Raw genomic sequence first — 18830 nt, forward strand, 5'->3', positions numbered from 1 at the left:
AGGCCAAGCTTCGAGCCTCACTTTTATACGCTAAAGAAAATCTTAGCTCAACCCTACTTAAATAAAGGGTTGGCCGCTATTCACGGGCCCAAGCCCATATTGATAGCCCTACTAGTACAAAGTGATACGCGGCACTACCTACTAGCGTTCTACCTTAGTCTGAGTCCTCCATAACCTTTTATCTAAGGTCATGTCCTTGGTAAGCTGGAACTGCAACATGTCCTGTCTAAGCACCTCTCCCCAATTCTTCTTCGGCTCACCTCTACCTCTTCTGAAACCATCCATAGCCAACCTCTCACACCTTTGCTCTGGAGCATCTGTGTCTCTTCTCTTCACATGTTCAAACCATCTTAGCCTCACTTCTCGCATCTTATCCACCACCGATGTCACTCCCACCTTATCCAAGATATTTTCATTCATAATCCTATCTCGCCTGGTGTGCCCACACATCCATCGCAACATTCTTATTTCCGCAACTTTCATCTGTTGAATGTGAGAGTTCTTGACTGCCCAACACTCCGCCCCATACAACAAAGCCGATCTCACTATCACTTTGTCATTCACGTCATAGATTATAATTTGTTACATATCTTATAATAATGGAGTAGTAATATTTTACGTCATGGATTCATGTGAGAAGAAATAATATAATTAACGGCAAAGGAGTATGATATTGTCTCTAATTGTAATTTTACTAGATGGCCATTTTCATAGAATGACATGTAATAATTTGTACAAAAAAAAAAAAAAAAATCAACACTCCCCTGGGTCCATTCTATTTGTCATGTGTTTTTGTAACACGTCTCTTAAAAAAATATTAATTAAAATGGTATACTTATTTATTATTTAATCTCAATTTAATAGAGTTGATTTCTCATATGATCACACAACTAATTAAGAAGTTATTACTCAAAAAGACACTTTCTTTATTGAAGGAAATTGGAATCAAGAAGATGTGACCATTTGAGAAATTCACCCCAATTTAATACTACTTTCTTTTCACCACATTAATGTCAATTCACATTTATTAAGTAAGGGTAAAGATGAAAACTAATAATTAATCATATCTTGATTTTTTCAAATAACAACTAATTTGGATTAATTATTTTTAGTAAGCACGATAACTAAATGGACAGGAGGGAGTAGCCTTTTGACTTTTATAACTGGCATAATCATAGTTCACAGGAATATTAATATGTAGTAGTACTAAGAAAGGGAAGGATTAACGATTTATTCAGTGTGAGATATCACATTACTAGAGAAATCTGAATGTTGTCCGAATAAAGTGGCTTCAGCTGTTAGAGTATCGCTTTCATACTGCGAGAGTTATTAGTTCAAATCTAATAATTTTAATTATCTAAAAGGCTAACATTAATGCATATTTGAGTAAATTAAAATATTAGAGAGTCCCTAATATTTTCAACTTAATGTTTAGGTACTAGGTCTCCAAATTGAGTAATGTATATGGGAAAACGTTTTTTTTTATTAGATTCATAGAGTTATATTTCTTCCTTTTCTCTCTATTTAAGGAATTTTCTATATTCAGCCTCTGTTAGCCACAATAAGAGATGAGATCACTTATTTTTTATTATAAAGAAAGAAACGGAAGAAACATATGACACTGTTATATAAAGGCGTAATAGACAGAAACAGACGGATTATTTAATTGGAAAGTCACACGAATACAACTTTTTCAAATAGTAATTAAAAAGATTACAACTATTTTCAAAAGATTACATAAATACAAATTATTTATAATTTTAACTTCTTAATTATAAAAATATAAATTTTTACATTCTTAAAATATTAATAATACTTAATTTTAGGAGTTACTACCATTAATGCATATTCATTTTTTACTTTCTCTTTCTTTCAAAATCATTAGAATGTAATTTTCCAAATAAACATAACAGAATCAACTTCAAATCCCATATTCCATCTACCGTTTTAAAAAGACTTTTTTTCTTTCGTTTCCTCCTTTTTATTCTTCTTTTTTTAATTTCACTTGATGATGATTCAATTATTTTTTTGTGACTAAAAGAAATTATTTGAATATATTAATATTAAGAAAAGTACATGAAAAGATATGGTATAAGAAGTGTACATGAAAATATACCTTAAAAAGTATATGACATATTCAAATTGGTGTATTTAACTGAAAAGATGATAACAAAAATATTTGTGAATATAATAGTAGAAATTAATATATTTAAGTTTGTATATTATATATAGTATATAATATAATAATATTATTTGTGTATATAGTATATAATATTACGATATACCTAATATATGAATATATTACTCCATGTGCCAACCAATTGTACTCTACAATAACATATAAAATATACAATATACAATATATAGAAAGAATAATATAATTACTTATGGATTACCACCAAAATAACATCTTAATTAATAATTGACACCCTATCCCATAAAACGTGGCTTCCTTTCTGCAAGATATTAATTATTCAATTTTTTTCTCTCTCTTCCATGAAATAGGAAAATTAACTCAATTAAATTTATATTTGTATATATTTAATATAATAAACAACATGTGCCTAACATATACAATAATGTATGTTTACTATACATAACAAATTATTTTATATATAGTATATACTAGTTAATATACATTGAAAATAATATTATATATAGTATATAATGGTGAAATATACGTAATATATAAGTACAAGAATATATAGTTGTTCAAGGAATTGTATAATATATATCATATAAACAGTAGTGTACTATTTTATGGATTAAAATGCTAGCTGAATATATTGGGATGTTTAGAAAAGTAATTAATGTATTCTGATATTTATTTAATTTGATTATAACTAATATAGGAAACTCCTTATTATTAGCCCTTTATTCATAGCAACATTGTTTTATTTATGGTATAAAATCAAACATATACCCTAAATATATAATATATATTGTACATTATGTAATTTAGTTAATAGTTATAGATTACGAAATATTTTAATTAATTACTTGTATTTATGTAACTTCCCATTATTTAATTTGGTAACATCTGGAGTATATACGGTCCATTTTGTACGTAGAAAAATATTTTTCATAAAAAATGTTTTATGTTCGAAAATACTTTTAGGTGATTTCCAATATTTGGTTGGATATACTATAAAGCTTGGTGAAAGCCTATTGAAAAATTCAGTAAATATATAACAAATACGATTTGGGAATCCATTAACAAAGTGTGTTGTTGGTTCAGTGCCAAAAAAGGAACTCTTAAAGCTTTGCTTCTTTTGATCAAGGGGGGTTCGAATGATGGAGGCCGGTACTTCTTATTGCTAGTTAAAGATCGACAACAATGTCTACGCATTGTGGTATTGATAGATAAAAAAATAATTTCCTCTCTTAAGTGATAAAAAATATTTTCCTCCTTTTGATTAAAAATATTTTCTTTAGAGACAAGTGCACAACGTTTCAACAATTTAAGATGACCAAATATGGAATTAATATTTTTCAAAGGGAAAACATTTTGACAAAAAAAAAAAAAAAATCCCCCTACCAAACGCTGGTTCTTAAGTTAGGGTGTGTTCGGTACGAAGGAAAACATTTTCCGGAAAATATTTTTCAATTTTCTGATGTTCGTTTGGTCAAAAATTTTGGAAAACATTTTCTTTAGGAAAATAAGTTTCTTAAAAATGGGAAAAATGACTTCCCTAATAAAAGTAGGGAAAACAAGTCCATAATGCATTCCACCAACCATCCAACCCACCCCCCACTCCCACCACCCCACCCCTACCGCACCCCCCGCCCCACCCCACCCCTAAAAAAAATTAATTTTGTTTTGAAAAAAAAGTTTTGAATTTTTATTTTTTGCACCACCCACCACCCACCCCACCGCCCAACCCCGCCCCCACCGCCCCACCCCACACCCCACCCCAAACCCCTCCCCCCCCCCCAATTTTTTTTTTTTTTTAAGTTTTCTTTTTTGATTCTCTACACTCACCCCCTATCCCTCCCCCCCTCCCGAATTTTCTACTTCCTATTTAATTTTACATTTATTAAAAAATTATAAAAATTGAAAGTTTGTGTGGTTATTGGAGGGCGTGGGTGGTGTAAAAATCCGAAAAAAGTAAATTTTAAAACTATTTTTAAGATTTTTTTTTTTGGGCGGGCGGGGGGGGGGGGGGGGGGGGGGAAGATGTGGTGGTTTAGAAAATCCGTAGGGGCGTAGTTGTGGGGGTTGGTATGGTATGGGTACGCGGGAGAGGGGGGGGTGTGGGTGTTGGGCAAGGGAAGTGATGTTGTGGTTTAGAAAATTAAAGAAAAAAATTAAAAACTTCAATAAAAAAATTTTGGGGGTGCGTTGTTGTGGGGGTTGGTGTGGTATGGGTTCGCGTGGCCGGGGGGGGGGGGGGGGGGGGAGGGGGATGTGGTGGTTTAGAAAATCCAGAAGAAAAAAAAAATTGGGGGTTGGGGGGTTGGTGTGGTATCGGGTAGTGGGGCTGGAGTGGAGTTGTGGGACTTTGGTGGTTATTTTTCTGAAAATATTTTCCACCAACCAAATGAACATGAGAAAATAAGTAAGAAACTCACTTATTTTTCGCTACCCAAACGAACATGAGAAAATAAGTACAAATTCACTTATTTTCCAAGAACACATTTTCCAGGAAAACATTTTTCTCCATACCGAACACACCCTTAGTGACAAATCATTCTAGCGTGTTTAATTATCCTTTTTTTTTTCTGGTAGTGACACATCATTCTAGCGAGTTTAATTATCTTTATACTATACATTTTAGATTTGACAGAAAATGAAAATGACATACTTTATGAGTGGTTTCTCAAATGATACGAAAGAAAATGATTACTTGTTAGAAATTGGTAATGTTAATTACGAGCATAAACCACAGGTTTGATATTAAAGCCAGAAGATTCCACTTAAAAATTAGTAATTAAACCTACATCCTTAGACCTCAAGTGCAACGAACTTGAATCACGAAAAGTGGCTCCGACATTTTATTTATTTTTAATCACTCCGTGGTTTTCTTTGCATTTCTTTCAAAGTCCACTTTTTCCAAAGTGGACTCTAGAACCCCCAGTATTTGACTTTAGAGCCATACATATACACTTTTTATATTATATTATGCATTAGGTCAACCTAATTAGATTTGTTTAAGACTACGTTATTTTTACAACTGATTGATGTCTCCTCCGTTTTCAGTTAAGTAGTTCTTGATAAGTAAATTGCATTTCATTTAACATGTGTGTGTGTGAACTTTGGCACAAGGAATGTTTCAAGAGTAATGGTCAATGAGGTTTAACATTTTGTATATGAAGTCATTTGCTTAAAGCCCAAAATAGCACCAATTTGCTGGTTTGTGTTTCTTTTAACGGGAAAAGGCTCAAATATGTCATCAAACTAACGGAAATGGCTCATTTATGCCACTCGTCAATAGTTTGGCTCATTTATGCCATCACCTCAATAGTTTGGCTCATTTATGCCATCGCCGTTACCAAAATGGCTCATCCATGTCATTTTTCATTAACGCTGAATTACAATAAAAGGATTTAAGTTGTCTTTGGTTTAATTAAATGACGTGAATCTCTAGTTGGCGGCCAAGTGTCATATCTGATATTGTAAACCGGCGTTAATGAAAAATGGCATGAGTGAGCCATTTTGGTAACGGCGATGGCATAAATGAGCCAAACTATTGACGAGTGGCATAAATGAGCCAATTCCGATAGTTCGATGGCATATTTGAGACTTTTCCGTTCCTTTTAAAATCTCCTCAAGAAAATCTTAAGTTTATTCCTGCTCACAAGGATTTAGTCAGAGATGCAATAATATTCTGCTGATACTGACTTAGAACTTTGGATTTGCTTGAGAAAATCTAATGTACAAGGATCATATGCTAAATGATGGGTCATTTTGAGCATAGCTCAAGTCAGACCATCTAAAAGCTTGCACCAATTTTTTTAATTACCAATTTAGATTGTATATATATCCCATGACCTCTCAGAAATTTCATAAAAAGTGCTTTCTAGAGATCCCCAATGACCAATCCTCGCATGAATTTCTACAACCTACGAGAGGACTTATCAAAACGTTAAAACATATTTTATTTAGTTCGCTTTATTTGAGTAAGTCATGATAAATAAAGAAAAATCGGGACAATTATAAAAGAATAGACAAATAAATAAATAAATAAATAAATAAATAAAGCAGTTGAATTGGACGAGTTCGATTATGACATGTACGTTGTATAGTCCAAATTAACCCACCTATTTTGATCCAAGTAAAACATTGGGGTTGCTTTGTACAAATAGCTAGGTTATTTGTGTTATTATTTAAGTTTTGATCTCGTTTAAATAAATTGTGAAAAGATAGCTTTGGGGGCAGAACTTGGGTGAAGTGCTAGCATATCTCTAGAAGTAAAGATGGATGCAAATCATGGCGAATCACTAGGAGTTCAGTCAAATTGTTATGCTAATGGATCACCATGATGAATGAAGAATTATCACAAGTCATAATAATAACTCGGAGTTTAGTACAAATTAATTTTGACTAATCCTCAGAAGTCTTTTATGGATGAATTTGTCACAAATTCTGACAAATCATCAAGACTTAAGTACAAATTGATCCAGATTCCAGGCTAGAGTGCTTAATATAAGGTGAGTAAGTAGGGTACAAGATCAATAGGAGAAATTAAAAGAGGGCCTCAATGTCCTCGTACAAACGTACCCATGATAAAACCATCCATTACCTATTTAGTTCCTTTGTCCCCACTCCCTCCACATGCCTTTGTTTTTCAACTCTCCCTCCATAAATACTCCCCCCTTTCTTCCCATTTTTCCTCACATCCCAAACATTCTATTTATTCTCTAAGTAAACTTCCTATTTCCTTACACGCTGATCATCTCTCCAAGATCTAAAACCAAAAAAATGGGTCTAAAGAAAACAAGCAGCAAACACAGCACACAAACAGCAGCTTTGAAACAAATGATCAAAAGGTGTTCCAGCTTTGGAAAGAATGAGAATGGTTTCCCTCATGATGTCCCAAAAGGACATTTTGTTGTGTATGTGGGAGAAAATAGGAGCAGATACATAATTCCTATTTCTTGGTTGACATATCCTGAATTTCAAAGTTTGCTTCAAAGAGCTGAAGAAGAGTTTGGATTTAGCCATGAGATGGGCATAACTATTCCTTGTCATGAAGATGATTTCTGCTCTCTGATTTCCATGTTCAGATGAAAAAGTTCAAAAGCAGTTCATCTTTCTTCTTCTTTTTTTCCCTCTATGATGAGAGTTTTTAGGTTATTAAGTAAATAGTTAAGTTTTTACTATTTAACTGACAAAAGGAAACCCGCATCTTAGTACTCGTGTGGAGTTTTTGGGTTTGTATATTGGATTCATGTACTCGATTGGTACTTTCATCAGTGGTGTGGATTCTGCACCCGTGGAAATTAAATCTCTTAATTGCTATTGTTCCAAAACAATATCTGTTCCATCAAATTTTCTGCGTTCTTTTCTGTTTTCAAGACTCGGGGATTACTTATATAAGTTATATACATTGTCAGCGTAAATAATTTTATAATGCGATATATAAGAGCTCAAACAAATAGCTCAACAATAAAATATATGTCGCGTTTTATATATGGGGTGTTGTTACTATATAAAGTCGAACAATATTTACTTTCACAGCGACTTTCTCAAACGTATCAAATATTTAACATACGGAAGTTCGTAATTTAGCTTATAGTAATATCTTTTACGTAATATAGTCTATATATATTGAAGTTGGAGCTTGGACGGATCAGATAATTTGATCATTGTACTTATTCTGTTTTAGCTGCATTATGATTGAGAAATGTTAATCAGCTCTTGGAATTCCGCTACTCCTTAAGATGGCAAAGATAGAAATGCCAATCTAAACAGAGTATAAATTCATTCCTTTTCCTTCGGTTACCAAGAATTTTAATTCTCACACAAAGAAAAAAAGAGATGACCATTCAACTTGACTTAAAGTCAGCCGATACAGATCACCGCTTCTTTTTTAAATTAAGAGTAAATGACGAAATATATAGATATTAATCAACGGTTCTGACTTTTAAGATTTCTTTTTTCTTTTTGCAAAGATGTCCCGTATGGTTTTGCACATACTACCAACGGCTAAGTAACAAATAGACTTAACTACCTTGATAGACCGCTAACGACTTGCTTCTTCAGTTTTATGTTTACACGATTTAACTTATATCAGTAAATATTTTACTATATTATCGGTGTTATTAATATGTTGTAGTAAATTATTTATCTTATATGTTAGATAACTACTATAATTCACATTTAGTCAAATTATAGCTTCTAGAAAAAGTTTTGTAGTAATACTTTGACATAGATAGCTGACATTCAGCTAATTTCCAAATGAAATTTTTGCTTAACTTCCATATTCTAACGCGTTTACTACTATTCTACCAATAACGTTTTGCTAATATGGCACAATCAAGGTGTCCCATTACTTTTTAAAAAGAAAAACTGACCTCCTTCAAAATGGAGAATATATAGGCACCTTATCTTGGGTGTTTTTCCTAACGTAAGTAACTTTAATTGTTTTAAATTTTACTTAAGCTACTTTTAGTTAGAGTAGTATTATTTCTATGTTTACTGCTCTGCCAAAATTCCCAATTTAAATGTTCGCTATTTCTTTGACTAACCATATATTATTCCCTTAACTTATTGTTACTTTCTCTAAGAAAAGAAAAGGTCTTAATCCATGTTAATTATTGTTAAGAATAATATTAATTAGTTTCAATGATACAATCAAGAAAGCTTTTGATCTGATAATGTGATAATTTAGCAAGATGTCGAGCCTATGCTGAAGACACATCCTTTTTTAGCACATGCTTGTAGGACCACTATGAGTATATTCCTATAACTTATCAATAAGTTTAATACTTTAGAATTGTAAAACCAAAAACTATATAATTTTGTCGAAATGCTAAGTTTCTTTTATGGGACGCATGAGTCAGTCGAAGACAAATTGAGATTGAAAGGGAGACAATGGCACGCATGTGAACAGTTTTATTAACGAAAGGGGCAATGATCTCTCACATCATCTTTTATCATTAAAATTAAGATTAGCTAGGCTTTAAAAATTGTTCTGATGACTCAACTAATTCTTTTAGTTTCCTTAGATTCTTAGATAGATTTTTGTCTAATCTGTTTTTTCTGTTGTAATCATCTGAAATGGAATCAGTCTGGTGTTTTGCATTATCGATCATAAAGCTAAGTGCCACTGCTCATTAATTGTTGAATAAATTATAGAAGGAATTGTCAGCTGCTTTGTGCTTTGGTTGCATTCCTATTTTGCCTTCCCCATTCCCATCCAAAATTAAAACATATATGATAACAGTATGATAAAAAGTTGGAGTTTTGATTATTTTATTATGTGTTTGATGCTTTTACAGTTTATTAAGTATGTTTTCTTCTATCTACTATTCCTTCCAACAAGTCCAATAGAAGAAGAATTTCCTTTCGGTGGCGTTTGGATGCAAAAACCTTAAAAAACAGATAATATGTACTCGAGTAACTATTAATTTTGGTCTTGTTTTATTTTTTGATAAAGGGTGTACACTCTTTATCTAGTTTTATTTAATTTTCTTTTTGGTTTCTGGAAACAAACATCTCTGTTTGTATATTATTTTCTGAAGAAACATCATGTGTTTATGTTAGTTGTCTTGTTTTCTTGTCAAAATAGGTTTTCCTCTTCCTATCCTGGATGGAAATAGATGCCATGTTTTACTTTTCATTTCTTCCCCTTTTCAAATATTTTTTTTTGAAGCTGCATTTTGTCTAGATTTATGATTTAGAATTTTGGAAATTAAGAAAGAGAGAACTATATGGTAAAGGCACCGCCACTAGATGAGAAAAATAGAAGTGGTAGTCCTCAAAAGAGCTAAAATTGATTGACACCCTACCTTAAGACTCCACAATCTAAAGAAGACATTTTTCTCATGACAAAATGGTAGCATTGTCAAAACAATACTTGAGACAGCATTAAAAGTCGGTGTCCCAATATGTACTTACCTAAAGACCCATACATGTTCTACTACTGAATATTTCAATATTGGTAAGCATTTTATGCTATATGAGAAGACATTTGCGCAATCGGAAACTGAAATTCACACATGAATGCCAAAACGCGGGACAAATTCAGTACCACCGTACAAAGAACAGTATTTTCATTGGCTATCATTTAATATGAGGAGACATCAACTTCAATGATTCACTTAACAACCCCTCGAGTATCACAAGCCACAGAAAAGTTTTTATTATTTGCAAGACAAAGCATATCTTGATGGACCATTTTACCAGTTCGTTAAAGATTGGAGAAGAAAAGATATGTTCCAAGTGTTATTCAGAGACATCACACCTGCATTAATGAATGGTCCATAGATTTTTGTTTATGGCTGAGACTGTTAACAATCGTTACTAGTCGGTGTCTCAGTGCATCTATATTCTTTAAAGTGGAGAGGAAGAATGAGCATCAGAATGAGTGGTTGTAAGCCTGTATACTACTCCAATTATATCTCTTATCCTCACCTAATTGGTAGCTTACAAAAGACCTGTCCAGCTTTACTACACAATTTGAATCAGACCTCTGCCTAATATCTTTTGTCCACCTGCGCCTAATCAAACTCCCTCTTCTGTTCCCCCCCAAACAAATATATTTTACTGTGTTCCCTTTCTTCTTATCATCAAGAAACAGAGTAGGAATCGGATAATTTTGCCACCAAAGCTTAGGTGGATGAAAAGAAATCCCTTAGCAAATTTTGTCTCTACTGGAATTTAAGCTCTATTACTTAGTGTATTTTGTCTCTACTGAAATTTAAGTCTTGACAGGTCATGATTTCCATCCCACGTCATTGATTTTAAGCCACATTCTAAAATGCATTAATATGACCATATGTGAATAATGGCACAAGAAGTATATCATAATAAATTGACAATTCTAGATTAACTTCCTTGGAAATGTATTAGATTAGTGTTCAAATTCACGTCTTATTGTAACAGTTCAAAGTATTGTTCAGACTATCAAGACTAGTTATTTAGAAGAAAAGAACATTTCTACACGGTGCTAGAAGAAAGTACAGGTGCACCTAAGTTTATTCACGTATTCTCCTCCGTTAGCATGCTGCTCTACTAGGATACACGACCGATCCTTTAACTGTAAATGAACAGCAGAAGCTCTTGATCCAGAACTCGAGATTATATAATGATCGATAATTCAACCCAAATATATGTTTTTGATCCTAACAAAGATGTGATTTGCACGCATCACCCATTATCTCACCTCAGAAAAGATAGACGAAAAGGAAGGCCTTCAACATTGTATTATTAGGGTCCATCAAAGCCAAAAGGTACAGTTCCAAGCACAGATAGTGAGTCCTCAAAGAGCTAAAATTGATTGACACCCTACCATATCTCCACAATCTAAAACAGACATTTTCTCATAACAAATTAATGGTGACTTTGTCAAAACTACTTGAGACACCATTTAAAGTCGGTGTTCAGATATGTCCCTACCAAAAGATGCATTCATGTTCTACTAGGGTACTCCTCTGCTGTAATCTTGAAAATATTTCACATTTTATGGCAATATGAGAAGACATTTGGAGCTATCGGAAACTGAAATTCACACAAAAAATGCAAAAACGCGGGACAAATTCAGTACCACCGTACAAAGAACAGTAGTCAATTTTCATTTAATATGAGGAGACATCAATATCAATGATTCACTCAACAACCGCTCAGGTATCACAAGCCACATTAAAAGTTTGATTATTTTGCAAGACAAAGCATATGTTGATGGACCATTTTACCAGTTTGTTAAAGATTGGAGAAGAAAAGATATGTTCTAAGCATTCTTAGACATGCATTAATGAATGGTCCATAGATTTTTGTTATGGCTGAGACTGTTAACAATCATTACTAGTCGGTGTCGCATATTTCTTTAAAGTGGAAAAGAAGAACAGATTGAGCATCAAAATTAGTGGTTGTAAGACTGTATACTACTCCAATTTAGATCTTGTATACTACTCCAATTTATATCTCTTCCCCTCACCTCATTGGTAGCTTACAAAGAACTGTCAATCTTTCCACCACACAATTTGAATCAGGCCTAATTCATAATCTTTTGTCAACCTGCCTAATCAAACTTCCCCGTCTGTTCCCACCTAGAATGTATTCTACTTTTACTTTGTTCCCTTTCTTCTTATCATCAAGAAACAGAAGTAGGTATCGGATAATTCTGCTACCAAAACTTAGGCAGATGAAAAGAAGTCTCTTAGCTCTATCTATCACTTAGCGTGTTTTGTCTCTACTAGAATTTAAGTCTTGATCATTCATGATTTCCATCCCACGTCATAAATTACCAAGCTGCATTCTTGAATGCAGTAATATGACCATAAGTGAATAATGGCACAACAAGGATATCATAATACATTGACAATTCTAGATTAACTTCCTTGAAAACCTTAGAAATGTGTTAGATTAATATTCAAATTCACGACTTATTGTAACAGTTCAAAGTAGAGTTCAAATAACCAAGACTAGTTATTTTGTAGAAAAGAACATTTCTACTCCGTACTAGAAGAAAAGTACAGGTGCACCTAGGTTATTAACTTATTCTCCTTCTAGTTAGCATGCTGCTCTATTAGGATACCTGACCCATCCTTTTAACTGTAAATGAACAGCAGAAGCTGATCCAGAACTCGAGATGCAGATGTAATAATCGATCTCACCTCAGAAAAATGCAACCATGCAAAATAGTAGTGATAGTACTCAAAGAGCTAAAATTGATTGACACCCTACCTTAGACTCCACAATCTAAAAGGGACATTTTCTCATAACAACTTAATGGTGACTTTGTCAAAACAATACTTGAGACACCATTTAAAGTCGGTGTCCCAATATTCCCTACCTAAACATGCATTCATGTTCATATTTATGCCAAAATCAGAAGACATTTGGAGCAACCGGAAACCAAAATTCACACATGAATGCTTAAACGCAGGACAAATTCAGTACCACCGTACAAGGAACAGCAGTCAATTTCATTGGCTAGCATTTAATATGAGGAGACAATCAACATCAATGATGCGCCTAACAACCCTCAGGTATCACAAGTGATGGCTTTAGCAACCACAGAAAAATTTGACTATTTGCAAGACAAAGCATATGTTGATAGACCCCTTTTACCATTTGTTAAAGATTGGAGAAGAAAAGACTCCAAAAGATATGTTCAAAAGTCATCAGACATGCATTAATGAATGGTCCATAGAAGTTTGTTAATGGCTGAGACTGTTAACAATCGTTACTAGTCAATGTCTGAGTGCATATTCTTTAAAGTGGAAAAGAAGAAGAGATTCGGCCTCAGAATCACTGAGTTTAAAATGTCTACTCTAGTGCAACTTATATCTCTTTTCCTCATATTATTGGTAGCTTACAAAGACCTGTAAGATTTCCACCACACAAATTGAATCAGAACTGCCTGATATCTTTTGTCAACCCGCCTAGTGCCTAATCAAACTCCCTCTTCTGTTCCCACCCTCGAATGTTTTTTATGTTTACCTTCTTCCGTTTCTTACTTTTTGCTACTAATAAAACGGTACCAGTGGTGTCTGAACAATGGTGCACAGTTCAACTATTACACCAACTATCTAGTACCTCCCACCAATAACGGGTATCTGAGAACTCTGCCATCAAACCTTAGGCGGATGAAAAGAAACAGCTTAGTTGTTAAGCCCTGATCTGTGGTGATTTTCTTCCCACGTCATTAACTGCTAGGTCAAACCCCTGAATGCAATAATTGACGACTAGAATAGCCTCCTTGAAACCTTAGAAATGTAATAATGTTCAGATTCACATTATCTTTCAACAGTTCAGAGTATATTTCAAATTATAAACACGAGTTACTTAGAAGAAAAAGAACATTTCTACACAGCACTTCAGCAAGTGGAACTTTAGTTTCCTAATTAACCCGGTAAAACTATAAACTTAGAAACATGGAGATTATGGAATGTGCAATGCGTGAATTTTGGAGTATATCTTGCTGTTTTTTCCATTCAATTATAACTTTCTCTTAAATTATTGGATTAATACAGGTGCACCGTGTTATTCACTTATTCTCCTCCTTGTTTGTGTGCTGCTCTACTAGGATATTATACTAGTTACGTAAGGCTCGTGCTAAGCCCGGACCCAAACTCAAGATATAAATGTAGTAATATTTTATTTAAAAAAGTATAATCTATTACCTATTTTCTTACCGCATAATTAACAATTTAGCGGCACGTTAAATATGTATTGTTGATAAGTCTTCATTATTATTAATGCTCTTTAGTGAACTTATTAGATCATTTGAAAAAAAAAAATTATTCATGAGAAAGGAAGGTTGGCAGAAAAATTATCAAATACAAAAGGACACAAGCGACTCGACATTCTGTAAAGTAACATATTTTAATTATGTAAAATAATTACAACTCGGTGAAAATCATAAATTGAAAAATATTGACATTTTTATGAATCCGTGAGCATATAATTTTGTATTTATAGATAGAAGTAGATTTTTTTGGTATTTATAATTTTTTAAGTTTACTCATAATATTTCATGTAACAATAGGTTATGCTAGTTAAATGTTGTGATTTAATCTTAGTTTTAGACTAAATTAAGAAAAGAATTAGTTTCATTAAAGGAACGCCAAGAATTAATTTAGTTCTTCATATATAGTTTATGCTTAAAAATATTAATTCTAAGTTAAAATTGCAATGTACAGTACTTTTTGTAATTTTAATATCTAAATTTTAATTTTAAAATATTAAGTTGATCTAATTCAATTTAGCTTTATAATTTAGTCAAATTAATTCCGGAAAGATGAAAAATGTCACATAAATTAATACAGGGGCAAGAGTAATTAGTAAGATCTAGTAAATCTGCAGTTCAAAACGATAATGCGGCTTTGTAATTTTAATATCTAAATTTTAATTTTGAGATATTAAGTTGATCTAATTCAATTCAGCTTTATAATTTAGTCAAATTAATTCCGGAAAGATGAAAATGTCACATAAATTAATACGGGGGCAAGAAAAATTAGTAAGATCTAGTAAATCTCCAGTTCAAAACGATAATGCGCCTCCATAATTGCCTATATTTTGCAAATATGTATAATAACAAACAATGTAAAAGGTAATTTAATAATCCTTTCAGTTCATATTATATGGTGTTTTTAAATTGGGCTAGCAAGTAAGAATCATTTAACTAATATACCTTAATTAAATAGTACCTACTTAATTTGATCTTTCGGTTATGTGAAAATTCACTTATCTAAATAACAGAAATTTGGTATAAAGAAAAACTATTAATAAAGAAAAAGAAAAGATTCACAAAAAGTTAATGCACTACAATTCAATATACAAGTGCCCTTCTTTTGGGGTAATTAACAAATTTTCTTTTTTCATATTTGTAGTCTTTAAATTAATTTGTCTTTAATTTTTGTATTACAACTTTGAAAAACTATTCGAACCCCCGTTCAAATAAAAAAAAAAAAAAAAGAATTACAAAAAACTACTTTGATAACAAAGTTATGCGATGCTTGCAAAACTTTAACGGGCAAACTTTTATGCCGGACCGCATAAAAAGAATTATCTACATTACGCATAAGCATCGGGTACGCATAACTTTTAATTCCTTAATGGGCAAACTTTTAAATATCAAAATATGCCAAGTCTTTAAGGCATAATTCCTTCACGTGCTGTACTTGGATTGGGGGCATAGCGAAATTTAAACACTCCGCCTTCGCGAATTTTTTTAAAGATAAACCTATGGATTTCGGCGAAGGGCAAAATTTAAAAAAAAAAAAAAAAAAAAAAAGAGAGGATAAAAAATTAATTTAAGATAAAGAATGAGTCAAAAAAAAAAAAAAAAGAGGATAAGCTAGGAAAAGAAGAAACAAAGCCACGTCTACCAACACTCTAGGGTTAAAATTCTTGTGAGAACTACATATTGCATCCTCCCTTATATATAATTACAATATTTTGATTATGTAAAAATTCACTTATCTAAATAATGATTAAAAAAGGGATGTAAAAATTCACTTATCTAAATATTGAAAAAATTTTATAAAAGCTCTCGTATGGGAGAACTATTGACATACACTCTCCTTGCCACATGTGTATTTACCTACGTGTCAATTATATAAAAAAAATGATTCGAATTAAAAAAAAAATACAAAAGCTTTTTTTTTAATTTGAAAATTTGATTTTTTTATCATATAAAAACATGGATTAAAAAGAATTTTCTTTAAAAAAAGGATTTTTAAAACCCTTTTTAAAAAAAAATTGAAAATTTGTAAAGACCGTTTTTTGCAAGAAAAAAAAAAGCTGAAAAATGATTTTTTTTTTAAAATATGGAAAAATGGATTACAATTAAAAATATACTTGATTATTTTTTTAAAATGTCTTAAAAAATCTTGATTTTCATGATTTCATTTTCTTAGGACACTTTTTATATTTTCAAAATAAAAATTGTTTTTTCTTGATAAAGAAAAAATGAATTTTTAAAAAATTTTGAAAAAATTAATTATGTGGAAAACCCTTTTTTTTTAAAAAAAGAAGACTAGATTTATTTTCAAATTTCAAGAAAAGCGATTTTAAGAAAAAAAAAATTAAGTTTTCCCCTTTTTTGTGTATCTCTCTCAAGTGAAACCATTGGACTATTCCGTTTTAAATAAGTTTAGGGGGGATGAAAGGAGGTGTATAAAAATTTAGGATCCTATAAAAAACTATTAATACCTTCTCAATTATATAAAAAAAATGATTCAAATTAAATGTAAAAGCTAAGAATATCATATAATAAGAACCGAAGGAAGTAAAGAGCAACAAAAGATTAACAAAAAGTTATTACAATTCAATATAAAAATTACATATGATTTACTTAAGATAAAGAATGAATACAAAAAATGATAATAGGCAAGGAAAAGACAAAACAAAGCAATGTGTAGCAACACCATTAGATTAAACCTTTAGGATAAAAATTTGGGATCCTCCCTTATATATATAGTAGTAAAGTAAAATATACACCAATTACATATCCTCATAAAAATTTGATTTATATAGTATTAATTAAAAATTTTCTATGACTGAATATATATATAATATATATATATATATATATATATCACCGGTTACCTCACTGGTATGCCTAAGGTCCTACTCATACCTGATTTCTCCTGAAACCTAAAGTTGTTGGCTTAGCGTGCTGCTACTTCAACTGTGACAGGGTGTGAACTAATTTGATCAAACGGTTATTAGGGCAAATTCTTTGCCGGGTTGTTGACCTGTGGATCAAATATGATCCAACGGATCATTTTTACCCGTGTTACGTGTAGGCCTTTTTTTTCTTTTTCTTTTTTGCTTTTCATCTGGAAATTTGACTTAACTACCAATATTTGATGATACTTTGCAATTGAGTCACCCAAATTTCCCGAGTATGCATGTTATAATTCTTATTACATCCACGCGATATAAGAATTAATTTCATTTATATCATATTAAGTGGAAAGATAGAAAATTTGACTCCAAGTTGCCCATAAAAATGCTCAATAGAATATCTTCACATTACGAAGTTTTTATTTTATATTAACACTTATTTCAATTTACTATTGTGTTTATGGAGAATTCTCTTTACCTCGTGCTTATATTTCACACTTATTTTATTTCCATTTAATGGCAAGTATTTAATACTCCATATGACTATTCACCAATACCACCGAAGTTGACAACTTTATCAGTCTAATGCAATGAATTTGAACTTATTCCAACTTAAGAACTAATTCTAAGTTTTAATCAAATTGCAGGCTTACTCATTTCAAGTAATTGGACTGTCTGGACATACTCTCTAACATATATATACACACACACATCTGAAAAAACTAGGTACTAAGTTGCAAAATGATCTCAATGAAAAAAGTCTACATGATAACTTTACTATTCTATTTATAAAACATTTTATATACGTCATAGAAGTAGTTTAAAGAGGAGAAATGACAAAAATGATCCTTTATATTTGGGGTTAGGTTCAAAATAGTTTCTTAAATGGCTTAATGCATATGCGGCCTTCTAAACTTGTCTATTTTTTTTATTTTGGCACCTCAACTAAGTATTGTTCCTATTGAACTCCTGAACTTAGCCTCAAGTGTGTCTATCAAGCACAATCCGACTTACATAACATATATGGTAAAGAACCACTACTTAAACCAATCCAGTTTTGATTTCTTATTTTTCCAATTTTAGTTTTCAGTTTTTATTTTTCAGTTTTAGTTTTCAATTTTGATTTTTTATTTTCCAGTTTTGGTTTTTGATTTTCCAGATTTTTTTTTTTTTCAGTTTTGGTTTCTTATTTTTCAGTTTTAATTTCCAATTTTGGCTTATTTTTCAGTTTTAAGTTTTTATTTTCAGTTTTAGGTTCCACTTTTAGTTTTCAGTTTCTATTTTCCAGTTTTAATTTTCAATTTTGATTTCTCAATTTCCAATTTTGTTATTTGATTGGTTTAAGTGGTGGTTCTTCACCATATATGCTATGTTAGTCGGATTGTGTTTGATAGACACACATGAGGCCAAGTTCAGGGGTTCAATATTAACAACACTTAGTTGAGATGCCAAAATAAAAATAAAAAATGATAAGTTTAGGGAGCCGCATATACATTAAGCCTTCTTAAATATTCATGAGCAGTTTTGGTTCTCCAATTTTGCTAAATGTAAGCAATTTTAGTCCATAAATTTGCCAAAGTTAACAATT

At 31.6% G+C, this 18830-nt stretch overlaps 1 protein-coding gene across 1 annotated transcript; it reads left to right on the plus strand.

The window, feature by feature from the left end:
- The first annotated feature begins 6821 nt into the window (after positions 1 to 6821).
- On the plus strand, positions 6822 to 7478 carry LOC132048274 (auxin-responsive protein SAUR50-like). Its single transcript, XM_059439179.1, has one exon. The coding sequence runs from the start codon at positions 6923 to 6925 to the stop codon at positions 7229 to 7231; it is 309 nt and encodes a 102-aa protein (XP_059295162.1). The 5' UTR covers positions 6822 to 6922; the 3' UTR covers positions 7232 to 7478.
- Positions 7479 to 18830: the final 11352 nt, after the last annotated feature.

This window comes from Lycium ferocissimum, chromosome 2 (assembly GCF_029784015.1).
Source record: "Lycium ferocissimum isolate CSIRO_LF1 chromosome 2, AGI_CSIRO_Lferr_CH_V1, whole genome shotgun sequence".
Taxonomy (NCBI): Eukaryota; Viridiplantae; Streptophyta; class Magnoliopsida; order Solanales; family Solanaceae; genus Lycium; species Lycium ferocissimum.